General features: G+C 40.0%; 2 protein-coding genes across 4 annotated transcripts in view; one reads left to right on the top strand and one right to left on the bottom strand.

The window, feature by feature from the left end:
* nsd1b (nuclear receptor binding SET domain protein 1b) overlaps nt 1–4,630 on the top strand; it is a 20,446-nt gene extending 15,816 nt beyond the window's left edge. The window contains 5 exon segments of the mRNA XM_063894601.1: nt 1–117; nt 774–915; nt 1,015–1,121; nt 1,466–1,658; nt 2,130–4,630. Of these exon segments, the coding sequence (XP_063750671.1) occupies nt 1–117; nt 774–915; nt 1,015–1,121; nt 1,466–1,658; nt 2,130–2,839 (1,269 nt within the window). The 3' untranslated portion in view covers nt 2,840–4,630.
* On the bottom strand, nt 4,238–15,018 carry rab24 (RAB24, member RAS oncogene family). 3 transcript variants are annotated; one of them, XM_063894603.1, is made up of 9 exons: nt 14,638–15,018; nt 12,015–12,201; nt 11,063–11,131; nt 10,396–10,474; nt 8,724–8,791; nt 8,053–8,152; nt 7,604–7,654; nt 6,748–6,807; nt 4,238–5,969 (listed from the first exon to the last, which is right to left on the bottom strand). In XM_063894603.1, the coding sequence occupies exons 2-9, from the start codon at nt 12,129–12,131 to the stop codon at nt 5,899–5,901; spliced, it is 615 nt and encodes a 204-aa protein (XP_063750673.1). In that variant the 5' UTR covers nt 12,132–12,201; nt 14,638–15,018; the 3' UTR covers nt 4,238–5,898. The 3 variants fall into 3 exon arrangements, with proteins under 3 accessions (XP_063750673.1, XP_063750672.1, XP_063750674.1); XM_063894602.1 differs by having other exon boundaries at nt 12,015–12,136; nt 14,638–15,016; XM_063894604.1 differs by having other exon boundaries at nt 6,757–6,807; nt 12,015–12,136; nt 14,638–15,016.

Below are 15,018 nucleotides of genomic sequence, written 5' to 3'. Positions count from 1 at the left end.
GGTCAGTTTGTGAGTGAGTACGTCGGGGAGGTGATCGACGAGGAGGAGTGCAGGTCCAGGATCAGACACGCGCAGGAGAACGACATCTGTAACTTCTACATGCTGACTCTGGACAAGGTACGGCTGTAGAAAGTGTGTGTGTTAGGATGTCAGAACCAGACATTTGGTAATAATTGTCAAAGCCCGTCCTTTCAAAGCGTGTTGTAAAGCACCTTAGCTGAGGCTGTTGTTGTTGTGTGTATCTGATCAATGATTCAGATCCGCTTCTTAATTTAAAGGCTTTCTCTTTGCACAATGGTACACCGTGTTCTAAGTTTCATAAAAACCACGACTGAAGGTTTACCTGCTGACAAACCCACAGACAAACCAAGCAGAAAACACATCATTATTGTGTAAAAAAAGGTCCAAATTAGTTTGCGGAAAGTGAAAAATTCTTTCCTGTTTGAATCTTGTAAAGTTGATAATAGACTTTAAGACTATATCGTATAAATAGAAGTATATTATTTTAAACCCAGAGCACAGTCAGACCTCACCAGAGAACTATTAGACCCGATCAAACAGGCCCTGTGAACTTAACAAGAACCAAACAAGAACACATGTTGACACTACTGGTTGGAGATTGCTCCATTAAATGTGTAAAGATGTAAAAAAAAAACACACATTTTCAAACTCTCTGCTTGCACTGGCTGTAGCATTAGCATGAAAACAGTGATTCTCCAAACTATGTGCTGCGTAGAGGCTGCAGTCTCAAACGTTGTGTCTTTGTTTGTCAGGATCGAATCATCGATGCCGGTCCGAAGGGGAACGAGGCGCGCTTCATGAACCACTGCTGTCAACCCAACTGTGAGACGCAGAAGTGGACGGTGAGCGGAGACACCCGCGTGGGCCTGTTCGCTCTCATCGACGTTGCTGCAGGTAAATCAAATATAACCAGAGTTTGGTCAAGCATCGACCGTTACGTCCATTATTTGGTCGACAAATTCTGATGGGGGGATATGTTGTGTTTCCGTGCAGGCACAGAGCTCACCTTCAACTACAACCTGGAGTGTTTGGGGAACGGGAAGACGGTCTGTAAATGTGGCGCTCCAAACTGCAGCGGCTTCCTGGGGGTCAGGCCAAAGGTCAGTTTAACTTTTACATACAGTATGATGTTTTTAATTTTCTGCTGTAGATGTACAGTATAGTGCTAGTTCCTTTATTTACAGTCGGGTTCCAGGTAGTTATTCTACAGCAATGCAACTGATTCTATGGTAACGATGCATTTTTAAATTGATTCGAGACAAATTAGGCTTTTAAGAAGTGTATTTTACTTCATCCCTCGTTTCAGATAAACTTTCAAGTACAAAGCTGCTTAAATAAAGTAAAAGTATTTCAAAAATGTACTTAAATACTTGAATACTAATGTATAGTTACACTCCACCACTACCTGAGGTAAGACTTTTGCTGTAACCTTCTCTCTGAACAGAACAACCCTCCGTCTGACGATAAAGGGCGTAAGATGAAGAGGAGGGGTAGGAGGAAGAAGGTGCCGGTGACCAAAGAGCGGGAGGACGAGTGTTTCAGCTGCGGAGACGCCGGACAGATGGTTTCCTGTAAGAGACCCGGCTGCCCCAAGGTCTACCACGCAGACTGCCTCAACCTCACCAAGAGGCCCGCAGGTCAGATAAACCTCTTTCTTCTGGGGAAATCTCCGGGAGGTTTCTTTGGAAAAACCTTTTGGATAAAAGATTTTGCTAATTTAGTGCCACAAACTATTTGAATGCAAGACTGTTGTGTAGGGTTTTTACGGTGAGGTATCAAAACTATGTAAATAACCTGAATTATTCTACCACCACGGAACCAACAGGGTGTTTGCAAACATGTAAATGTAATGTATTTAGTGTCCTGTTTAAATATCTAGTTTCAGTATTAAATTACAGTGAATTCTTACTTATACTGTATATTTAATGTTGTGTTTTCTATACACTATAGATATTTATCTTTCTACTATTCTAAATGTATATATTTTATACATTTTAACTTGGCATTCAACATATTTCTGATTCTTGTTCTGATCTAATATTTCTAAATATATTTTAAACAAGAAATTGATTTTTTTTTGTTGGTAATTTTATGTTCTTGTGTTGCAGGTCGCTGGGAGTGTCCGTGGCATCAGTGTGATATTTGCGCTAAGGAGGCAGCGTCCTTCTGCGAGATGTGCCCGAGCTCGTACTGCAACCTGCACCGCGACGGCCTGCTCTTCATCTCCAAGCTGGACGGGAAGCTGTGCTGCAGCGAGCACGACCCCTGCGGACCCGACCCGCTGGAGCCGGGGGAGATCCGTGAGTTCACGCCCCCGCCCAGAGCCTTGACCTCGGGGCTGGGCATGGCCGTCATCCCCTCTACTGCCCCGAACGCCTCCGGCACCGGCAGTCAGAACCAGAAGACCAGGAAGGTCCGGGAGGTCGTCACCGCTGAGACCCTTCCTGCTTTCTCCATCCCGGTGCCCATCACTATCCCCGTCGCCGCGCCCGCCTCCTCGTCTCCTCCCAGCAGCCCTCCAGTGTACGACCTCCCCCACTACTCGCCGATATCCTCGTACGAAGAGGAGAGAGACGTAGAAGAGGAAGAGGAGGATCTTCTGGAGGAAGTGGAGGAGGAGTCGGAGGAGGATGATGAAGAAGGCGATGAGAGGAGCCAGAAATCAGAAGATGGAGAGGCAGTGATGGAGTACGTGGAGATCAAAGAGGACGAGGAAGAAGAAGAGGAGGACAACGAGGATGAGGAGGAGGAGGAGGAGGAGGAGGAGGAAGAGGAGGAGGAGGAGGAGGAGGAAGAAGAAGAGGAAGAAGAGGAGTGACACACGTTGGATTATTAGACGATTTACCGATCACACATAGCCCGGTCCGTCACTGTTTGTATCTGATGAGCTTGTGGATGTTTGGAGGAACATTTTAGGACAAAAATAAATCAACACATAAAATAAATCCTTCATAAATAAAAATAAATACTGTACATAACCATATTTATACACAGACAGATATTATTTATTTAGTTTTGTCCTCACAATCCTAACACTCTTGACGCAGTGACTTTGCACACACTGGCGCGGACTGCACCTTCAAACTCGAGATCTCACAAAGAAAACTATCTGGGACTTTGGAGACACATTTCACAACAAAACCATTTGTTCACCTGCCGGTTTGTTTTAGTATTTGCAGTATGTAGTCGGAGAGAGTCGCTGTATCTGCAGTGTGTACTGTAGGTGTTTCGTGCTAGAGAAGACTCCTTCAGTCCGCGCTAACCTCGACTTGGTTGCATTTGAATCAAATGGTGGCCACGTGTTTGAAAGACTCAGAAACAATGATCTGCTTTTAACATTAGCACTGCTCCGAATGACACAGGACTAAGGACTCTTAAACTATCAGTTTAACGATGTGTAATTATGATTTTACTTGACCCAGAAGTCCTTTCTTCCATTTCATTCCCCTGCATATTTTCTATGGTGCTTCAAAATCAGAAATATGTGAAAGTGCCACATGATGGGTTGCCTGGTGTGGCTTCAATATGAAATCCCTGACGCGAAGAAGAGGTTTCTGCTGGTTTTAGACCGAAGATGGCAGAGGCAAGCATCAACATCTAACCATTTCATGCCAAAAAAACCTGACGAGGATTCAGTGTGACTGAGAACAGTCGTGCTTCAGACAAAGTGTTTATATACCGTCACAGGACGCTAAAGCTCGTAGGATATTAAGCAGCTCTACAAGGAGACCTAGCAGAGACAGCACTGCTCTGTAGACACTATGTATGAACTGTTCTGTGATGCTGATGAAGACCAGGAGATCAGAATCAAAGGTCTTCAACGGGACGCTTCGAACAGACTCCCACCATGACGCTTGCACTTGTTTTTTTTGCCATGCGTGTTTCCGCTCTGTCTTCAAGCTTGATATGTGTGTTATCTGCCGATGCCTTAGAGTGTGTTTCTTTGGAGATATTTTGAAGGAATGGTTTCCCTACTAATGCCTTTTTACAGTTTCCCAACAAGCAATGTTTCATGCCTGTGTAATTATGACGTGTTAGATCTCAACCATTGACCCGTTAAAACGACTGCTATATAAATATATATGAAACAGAAAATATGAAATAAGCTTCGTACTGGCCTCGTTCTTTTTTTAGATTTCCTGTTCCGTGTATTGCCTTTATTTTTACTCAGACATACAAAGGCTAAATCCCCATAAAATCTAACAGAGCTTCAAGATGTTATTTCAACAAGCTTTAATTTCACAGAACATATTGGTACTTAACATCGCCCTCCATGAAAAATATTGTGCATCAAAATTCAAACAAACGAAACATCAACACGTCAAAGCAGCAACACGGAGGAACCAGATATCCTTTATTTCCCCACGTCTTCCAGGCAGCATAACTTAAAAAGGCAATAAATTAGAGTCCTTAAGTTAGACAAAGCTGTAGATATTGTTCTGAGGACATCCGAGAGGACAGTTTGCAACACTCAACCACAACCTTTCTTTTTCCTGTTGGTGAAATCTGCAGTTTTTCACCAGAGTAGAGGGGAAGTGTTTCTTAAACGCTTCGAAAAGGAACATCTCACTGAAGCAAAGACTGAACGAATATTTTGCCAGTCACATTTCCATGTGTGCTCTATGCATTTGAAATGACAAAATAGACATTTGAGAGTTTAAATGTGGAAAAGCAACTAAAATGTTTGTCAGGTCATGCAGCTTAATGTAAAGTCCCCCTAAAATCAGAATCATAGCTTATTCTGCAAAAGATAATGTGTCATATGTTCTACGTGCCGTCACTGTGGCTGTGATATATGAACATGAAACTGGACTACAAAAATGGCGGCCATTCATTTGAAAGAAGGTTGCTAACGGGGTGCATTACCCAATTTTTAGATCATCCCATAGACTTTACACTGGGATGGTTATACAGATATTAATATATGTCGTTTTATAGACGTCTCTTTTATAATGGCAGTCTAACCGGACAACGCCTTCAGGGCGGCAGTGTTTTTATCTCTGCAGTACCACCAGTGACCCCTGCCTGTTCTTCATACATCCAGAGTGCTTTTGTAAACGTTAAAGAGCCAGCGCTCTGCAAAATGTTGGACTTACACATTTAATTTGTGGCTATTAAGGCATAAATTACTATGATTCATATCATTTCATTCATGCAAAACAACTCTGGTGAAACTTGTTCTAAAGTCTGATCTAAATAGTTTTCTTTCTTGTCTTTATAAATTATGAGAGAAAGGTTAAGACCCATTTCAGAGACAAAATACAATTAAAAGAGGATCTTAAATGCTGGAAAACCACCTTTCCTTTAGTCGTTAGAGAGAGAAATGTATTCAGACCAGATGTTAAACGTTGTATCACCAGGATTTGTTTTTCTCATTGGCCTCTCAGGGCGTCTGTAAACGGGAACGTTGGAGTGTTTGGTTTTTTAGATCCAGTTTGCTTCACTCCACTCTTTGTCAGGAATAACGGACAACCAGGTTAAACAGCTCAACAGAACCCTCCTCGATCACTGCACTGCAAACAATCACGTTGTTGTCTTCAGATTGATAAACACCACAGCTTTAGAGGCGTTTTCACTTCCAGACGAAGCTACGGAAGGAGAAGGACATCACTGGACATCAGTTTTTAGATCCCTCACACCCAGTAGCAGCCATAGCAGATCCTCTTCCATAAAGTCTTGAAGCCGTCTGGTTTTTTTATGTGTTTTTTTATGGCACAAAAGAAACCTAATGAAAAAAAAACTATTTGTGCAGCTTGAATTTCTGTGACTTGGATCCCAGCTCCAGAGCAGAGTTTCCCATCCTTTCATCCAGCATAAAAAAACAGATTCTCATCCAACCAGGGGGAGGCGAACACGTCCTTTTCCCCTTCCTCTTCCTCAGTTGTTATGGCAACAGGAATAGAAAGATGAGTCCTTCTTCGGGGTCAGGTCCACGCCCGTTTCCTGCACTGAAACACAGGAAGACACCATATATGGGGATTTAAAAATAAAGAGGTATATTTTCTTCTTCTGCTCTCGATCCGTCTTTCTCTTGCTGCATCTTGTCTCTAAAATGTATATCATATGTGCATGCAAAAGTGAAGCTGCATCAGTAATGGCAATCTTATCAAAATCCCAATTTGGAATTGCCCAAATCGCAGTAATCGTAATATTTGGTGTGGGAAAATGTCCAAATTATTAATATAGTGATGCACAGAAGTCTACAAACTGTACTCTGTAGATCCTGTTTGGTGCAGATCCTCAATTCAATTCCCGTCATATAACAAGTCAGTTCATAATTGCAATATCAACAACAAACCGTGCCACCTTGTTCAAGAGTAGATATACAGTATATTCGTCTTTAATTACCAAACAGCCTCCGTCTAAAGCTATCATAAATCCAGAGTTTGTTCATAAGTTATCTTGGTATTTTGTTATTTGTCTCTATCTTACTGTACATTTCTTATTGTCTGTTGACATGTCCCTGTACTGATCCTGTCTAGTCCTGTAATCACTTATTATCACTGAATTAATAGCTAAGTAGCAGCTCAGGGTCAAATTCAGGAGGCAGACTTTATATTTTTCTTTTATATTTTAGGCAAAACTGTTGCAAGGTGTACACTCGATGCAAAAGGAGAATGACAGACCTGCAATAGACACCTACAATATGGCTACAAAAAGGGGTACGTTTGTCACAGTCCCCTATATAAAGGATTCATACATAGTGTGTGTTCATAAAGGACTCACGTGTCATACCGTGGAAGGAAGTGCTTCTGTAATCTTCTGCAACTTTCTGGAACAACTCATCTGTCAGGTAGAGGAAGAACGAGTCCTGTCAGTTCATTCACAGAAACAGGTCCATTCAGCTTTGTGCAGTGTCACTAGGACATTATCTAACCATTACTCTCTTTCTCTAGAAGAATCTGAATCATTTACACAAGTTAATGTTGTGGCAGATTGTAAAACTGTATGTTAACATGTTTCATGCAGATATAAATTAAAGTTATTCAAATAGTTTTCATGAACGCTTTTCAGATGAAAGGCTGTGAGACGCGAAGGCCACTATGTCTTCTACGTCTCAACTTGACTCATGTGTTACGTTTTTATGCACTTCCCTCTTTCCTTCAAGAGTCACAGGGATGCTTCCAAATAGCCACCGCTACATTCCCCTCGTTAATACTGTCTGAATGTTTGCAATGCTGGTATCAAGTTCTCTACAACAGATGTGTGTCTTTATATATTATCTTTACACAGTTCCTTCTGAAGCTCTTTTCATCCCTCTGTTCAGCCTTTTGTCCTTCACACATACATACTGTAGACACCCATTACGTAAATATGTGTTTAGTGTTTGCTCACACAGGACTGTTAAGAAAAGAGCCTCCTACTTGTGACCCAGCTAAAGTTAAAAGTAGTGTTGTTGTTATTATCTTGAGCTGGCATACAACAGTATCTTTCCTGATATGTCGGGCTGGGTGATCTCTTACTACAACCAATTATTTAAAAGCTTCCCCAGATGTGCAAATATCAGAGTCCCGAGGGGAAACCCACTTCCTTCATTTACAGACGGTGTATAAATATCAGATAAAGCCTAGGTGTGACTCACCCACGTTACTTCCTGTTTTACTGGAGGTCTCAAAATGCTGGGCACCGATCTCTGTGAAGGTTAACCACAACAGCTTACGGTCAGTCAGCTTCACACACAGAGGCGGATCGAGGTCAACCCTTTCTCAAAATCCTTGAACCATATTCAAGAGGTCTAAACGCACGTTAGAGGTCAGATTATTGCCAACCTGGGCAGTGTGCTTAACTCAGAGATGTGAATGTTAGTCGGAATCCTGGTTTAACATTTTTCAGACTTAAAGAGGAATCATTGTTATTGATTATGGATCTAGAGAAGTATCAGTAAATGGACATTCAATGGATTCAATTAAAACAATTCAACTATGAAGTGGATTTAGGCTTAGCTTACAGCATAAGTAAATAAAATGTTCTTTTCCTCCACAGCTGAACCAGTATGACTAAATGTAAAACACATATGCAGAGTGTAATTACCGTCGGCGAAGTCCTGAGCATCGTGGTAGTCGATCTGGCGCAGACTCCGGTCTTCTGAGATCAGGTCGCTCTTAGAGCCGCACAGGTAGATCTTACAGTGCTGCAGAACGACACAGACACAATGGATCAAACACAAGGCTACTGAACGGACACTTTGAGTTGTACTGCTTCAGCTGATGATCGACTGTGTTGGTATGCGTTGACAGTATGAAGCCCTAAACACAACTTTATATAATGCAGTTACACTTTTATTTGTAGTATTGAACAGAACAGATGATTAATAATTACATTCAAACAGACAAATGTGTCCACTGGCATTAAATGTCTGATCAGATTCATCGTCCCTTCATTTTTTAATCTGGGTTTTATAATTTGTATTTTTGAATTCAAATGATTATTAAGGGTCTATACGTTCCATTATTTTTACATGTTCTATTTATCATCATCATTACTGCTGTTCCCCTATTTGCTTTTTTAAAAATGTTCTATATTTGAATTTCTTCTTTTGGTAAATGAAAAAAGGTTTTAGTGGGAAAACATGTTTCAAATAGTCAAAGTAAGGCGTTGATTACGAATCCTTTTGGTATTTTTGTCCCAATGTAGTGTTCCAATCAACGCAACAAAAATATCTAGCCACACACTCTAACTTTGGTCGAGAAGCGCTCTCTTACTTCCTCGCAGTTCTGCAGCTCCTTCACCCAGAACCGAGCCCTCTGGAAACTGCTGCTGTCGGTCAGATCTGAAAGTTAGAAATCACCAAAAGGTAAATAAACCCAACCCTGCATAAAGGAGAGCAACATTAAGACTAGAATCAACAACTTATCTACCAGCTCTTGAACATAAAGAAAACAGAGCCGGCCAGCTAACCAATCAGAGCAGACTGGGCTCTGGTTTCAGACAGAGGGTGAAGAGAAGTGCTGCAGCACAGGCAGTATGAGAAACATAAAGAGCTTTCTGAAGAAGATTAGAGCATGGAGACATGTCCCAAGAGACACAAAATACAAATATGAACCTGAGAATGAGCAGAATGTGCCCTCTTTAAATAACTCAATCTATCTCTGGTGATAGTGGGTTACTGCAGGTGTTGTTTAAAACTCACTTTCACTTTCACTGAAGCAGCATTGTCTGAAGTCTCTAACAGTGTAACCTTAACAAATTCAGCTTATATATTCATATCAATGGCACAATGATCAGTTCCTCATCAAAAAAACCACAAACCCTAACTTTGTGCATTCAGTTCTGTATGTGGTGAAGTCAATTTAGAAATGCATCCAGCTGTTGTGCCCCAAAAACTGAAATGCCTCTAATACTGGAACTAGTGGGAGGATCCGGACCAAGACCACCAGACTCAGAGACAGTTTTATACCACAGGCTATAAGACTACTGAACTCCTGAGCTGTGTGAATGTCTACTCACATCTGTTTATAGTACACACATACATATATATATATTATACACATCTGCCATACATATCTGTTTATAGTACACATATCTATATATTATACATATCTGTTTATAGTACACATATCTATATATTATACATATCTGCCATATACATCTGTTATACATAATATATGCATCTGTCCATACCTCCTCATTCAACAGTGTAAAGTATTTGAATACTCTCAATGTATTCCACATATGTATATATTTCACATCCTCAAATCTGTATTGTTGATATTGTAAATATTCTTCTCTCTTTTTCACTATTTTATTTATCTTTTGCACCATGTATGTGGAGTTGTTGGAGGAGCACGCGACATAAGATTTTCATTGCCAACATATACGCTGTATCTGCTGTGCATATGACAAATAAAACCTTGAAACCTTGAGGAGTTATGACACCTGAGAGCTGTCCCATTAGACTACATCCACGAGAAAGTTATGTCACTGTGTTAACATGTGCTTTAGGTATTTAGTAACTGCCACAAGACATATCACAAGCGAAACAAGCAGTCGACGCCATGTCAGACAGCCCGGGTTTCATTAGTCACACACCTAAGGAAAGAATCTCTGGTATTTTGTTCGCTATAATACTGCTGAGAAATATATTCCTTTACTGTACATGAATGAAATTAAGTTTAAAGCTCATTTGAAATGTGTTTGCTTTGCTCTTGGCGCCTGACTCTGTTCCATCCATTTATGCTGGGGACACAGAGTATAAACCAACAGTAAGTTTCTGTTTCATACAGATCCCCACTAATTTGCATGTTTTGCAAAACTTGAATACTTAATGAGGTGTCACATCTAAGCCGTTTGAAAGAACTGTACAAGATAACCCTAAACTTTGATGTCCAGAAAGACGTTTATCTGGTTAAATCAATGCCACACATGTAGATTTACCATAGCAGACTATGGCAGCCCGGGCTCCTCTGTAGTAGATCCTGCTCATGGCTTCATATCGCTCTGATCCCGCCGTGTCCTGAGTGAAGCAGAGAGGAAAGAAACGTGAATCTACCAAACACTACAACATTCGTACAACCCCCATGCAGGCTTTAAAGGATGTTTAATCCCCAGTGTGAGAAACTCTGCAGCTGCAGCCTGTTTCCCCTTTCTGCTGCTGCTGCTGTGGAAGCCCCTAAAACTCAGACAACTTGTTTTGGTACCATCATTATTAATGAGATAAGATTCTAAAACTGATTGTTTTCTCACGTCAACCAACTCTCAAAGCCACTTTTCATAAAAACGTAAAGTGGTCCTATTATTGATCCTTAATTTAGTGCTCATTTGAACTTAATTGGACAACAGACCATGGATAAAAAATGTGAAACACATTCTGTTGTGACAGCACAATTAGCAAAGCTACAGTACAGTAGTTTATGTAAATGGAGGGAGTATTAGTCTGTATACTAAAGGCATTGTTGTGCACAATCCCACATTATAATGAGATAAATCATTAAGAATCAACTTAAACATGGGAAACCAAGCTTAATGAGCCATACATGTTGTAAAACATACTTTTGGGTGCTTAAAGTTCAGTATAATATTCTTCAGGGAGATCCTGACTCACCCAGATTCCCAGGGTGATCACGTTCTCTCCCACTTGGATTGGTTTGGCAACAAAAGCAGCACCGATAGTCTGTCCATAGGAAAAATAAGCATCAGACACTCATGGATGGAAATGTCGGGAGTCCCTACACAACAATATTTGTGTTAAATAATCCTCAGTAATGTGCATTTAATGACTTAAAAGGCAAATAATAGAACAGGGTGGATGGTGGTATCTCTGTCTTGTAATCAATCCTTTAAACCATGAAAAGACAAACAGTGCCGTTATACAATGTCTTTAAAAACCAGGACGAAACCTGGTCTCATATCACAGTATCAACACAAAATGTGGATATTTATTTACCCTTATTGACAGCTGCTCAATCAATATACATGCTCTGTTGTGATTGGTCAAGCGCTTAGAGATGTCCCGCCCCTTAGCCTATGCAATGTGTTGGAGCTCTAGCCAATAGAAGAACAAGTGTTACGTAGTGATGTCATTATGTTAAGGTAAGTACACAAAAATGTCGACAGAAACTTGACTCCATCCGGCAGGAAACTTTGCAGACTGTTTGCATGCACCAAAACCTATATAAACACACTACAGGAAAGGAAAACCCCCAAAAGCATAATAGGGCGTCTTGAATCGGGACCTGATCATGACATCCGAGTCCCCTCACATAACTTTCCAACGTCACTGAATCGCTTTATGCGACTGTTCTAAAAGCCTCATGTTGTATTATCAAACAGGACACGAGTAAGGCGTGACTGAATAGCTCCAACATTAATATGCAAGAATCCCACAGAAACGCTTGTCTAACGCGTACAGAAACACACCGAAACATTTCTGCATCAGTTTCCATGAGGACCTTTATGCTTCAAAATTAACACAGACATGAGATTTATTCCCACAGCTCCCCCCAGGGTTCGTTATTTTCATGGTAGGGATGGAAATTGAAGCAGCTGACACTCACGTTCTGGTAGGGGCCGACCAAGAAGCGATGGTGGACGTATCTCTCCACCAGGCTGGTCTTCCCCACACTCTCCTTTCCCAGCATCACCACTTTAGCATCCACACGCATTGCACTCATGTTAACTGGAGAGTCGAGGGAAAGAGCAGGAGGGGGGTTGTTAATGTACACGGCTGCTACGGCTAATGTGCTGTGTGGTGGAAAGACAAGACACACAACAAATGAGAGCACTAATGAAATCAAACAATACAACTGAATTGAAATTGAAATAAGGGCATACTATAGAGCCATTGTAGGTCCTTTATGTATTTATCTTTATTTATTTTATACAGGGATGGGGAAAAGGGGTGAGCTTAATGAGAAAGAACTTTGATATGTTATTATCTAAGACTAAATGTGTTGAGAAAAAACTTGAATATTATCTGAGGTTATAATTTACTACCTTTACGCGACAAAACTTAAAGGTTCTCTGAAATTAAAGCATATATTTACAAGCTCACTTGTCAAGGAGTTACATTTTTTACACTTTGTAAGGTCTTGTGTGAAAGGTAATCCAACCTTGCAAAGTGAAGCGATGTGGTTTCTTGAGAATAACACAAGTTGGGAGAGAAAATTGTTTTTTGTCTTGGTATAATATTACGCAGCTCTGTTACAACGCCCTTAATAACGGGTACTTCTTATTTTAGGAATAATGAGACAAATTCTAGAGCTTATCTGGGATTTCGTATTAACTTTTTTCTCACTTCCTCTTATGATGTATGTCATTTGTTGCGTCTTTACAAAATATTTAAATACTATTCTATATTATGGAGGAAGTATTAAAAAAGTACTCAGATCTTGTACTTGAGTAAAAGTAGAAGTACTCGGATCTTGTACTTGAGTAAAAGTAGAAGTACTCAGATCTTGTACTTGAGTAAAAGTAGGAGTACTCAGATCTTGTACTTGAGTAAAGTACAAGTACTCAGATCTTGTACTTGAGTAAAAGTACAAGTACCAGAGTGTAGGAATACTCTGTCACAGTAAAAGTCCTGCATTAAAAATGTTCCTCCAGTAAAAGTACAAATACTCAGATCTTGTACTTGAGTAAAAGTACAAGTACTCAGATCTTGTACTTGAGTAAAAGTAGAAGTACTCAGATCTGGTTCTTGAGTAAAAGTAGAAGTACTCAGATCCTGTTCTTGAGTAAAAGTAGAAGTACTCAGATCTTTTTCTTGAGTAAAGTAGAAGTACTCAGATCTTTTTCTTGAGTAAAGTAGAAGTACTCAGATCTTGTACTTGAGTAAAGTAGAAGTACTCAGATTTTGTTCTTGAGTAAAGTAGAAGTACTCAGTTCTTGTTCTTGAGTAAAGTAGAAGTACTCAGATCTTGTACTTGAGTAAAGTAGAAGTACTCAGTTCTTGTTCTTGAGTAAAGTAGAAGTAGCCTACTCAGATCTTGTACTTGAGTAAAGTAGAAGTACTCAGTTCTTGTTCTTGAGTAAAGTAGAAGTACTCAGATCTTGTACTTGAGTAAAGTAGAAGTACTCAGATCTTGTTCTTGAGTAAAGTAGAAGTACCAGAGTGTAGGAATACTCTGTCACAGTAAAAGTATTCTAAATGTTCCTCCAGTGAAAGTAGAAAGTACTCTCCTCTAAATGTACTTAAAGTAGTGACAGTAAAAGTAGTCATTGTCTGATTGGTCCATTTCAGAATAATATCTCTGATATGTTTTATAATGATTGATCATTAAAGTGTTCTCAGAGCTGGTAAAGGTGCAGCTAGTTTGAATGGCTTTGTATACTGCAGGGTAGCTGCTGGATTTACTGCAGGTGAACTAAAGTCTGATTTAAGGGAGATTATATTTACCATGATTAATCCAAATCTGTAAAGTAACTAAAGGTGTTAAATTAATCTAAAAACATTGTACTCAAGTATAGTACTTGAAAAACAAAGTAAAAAGTAAGTAGATTCTTCAACATGTCTAATTACTGGATTTGGATATGAATGAAAAGTCATCTCTTTTTCTTTCTGATAAATGGCTAAACATTTCTGATAACAACCACAAAATAACTAATTCTATATTGTAAACAATGTGTTTTTTAAAGTTTGGTTTCAGCTCAACTGTAAATGGAGGAATTACTGTCCAAAGTAACGAAGCAGTTTCTATATATTACCTGACATTACAGGGAAACACCTCAGACGGTAAATGTCAGTGTTTCGACACTACATGTTATTGATAACTTTGCAGATTCAGATTCATAAAATAAAATATGATGTTTTATAGATCACAGATAATTAAGATAAGATACAGGGTACTTTGAAAAAAGTAGTTGATATTTAGCAGCTGCAACATTAAAGTGATGAACAGATTATGTCATTAATAACTATACTACTAAGATTACTTTTTCCACACACATTTTGAAGGCAATACTTTTGTACTTTTACCTAACTAACATTTATACTGAAAGATGTCTACTTGTATCAGAGTATATGTACAGTACGGTGTGATATTACCCGGTATGACTTCAGTAAAATACCCGAGTACATCTTGTCCGCTGCCTCACAGGGACAAACATGACATAGCCAAAACAAATAGCATTTATATTAACGTTAAGCTAACAGAGCTAGCTACACATAAAAACACTCACCCGGTAGCTAGCTTGAATCAAAAAATCTTGCTTAACATCTGTTCTCCGTTCGGGAGCCGAACCGAACCGGGACTGTCATTCGAGTTGACGAACCTTTCCTAAAGTACAGCCGGTGACAGACCAACCGGCTGATGTTTACTGGCAGCGGCAGCTAGCTAACGTTACTGTTGCGCAATGGCTGAAATAACAAACCGTCACTTATAGGTAAGAAAAAGGTAGTAACCGGCTAACAGGAGTTGGATTTTATAAAACCAGCCGGGCTAAGTGACGAAGATCAGCTGGCCAGAGACTGTGCTGTTACTGAAGGGAGAGAAATCTCCATCTGAGCTTTGTTTGTTTGGCTGGGAACCAAAGAGGCGGGTGTTTCCAGCAGATGGAAGT

The sequence above is a fragment of the Eleginops maclovinus genome, chromosome 11, assembly GCF_036324505.1.
Source record: "Eleginops maclovinus isolate JMC-PN-2008 ecotype Puerto Natales chromosome 11, JC_Emac_rtc_rv5, whole genome shotgun sequence".
In the NCBI taxonomy this organism is placed as follows: Eukaryota; Metazoa; Chordata; class Actinopteri; order Perciformes; family Eleginopidae; genus Eleginops; species Eleginops maclovinus.
The sequence above is the reverse complement of the archived record's forward strand: the minus strand, read 5'-3'. Positions and strand labels throughout refer to the sequence as shown.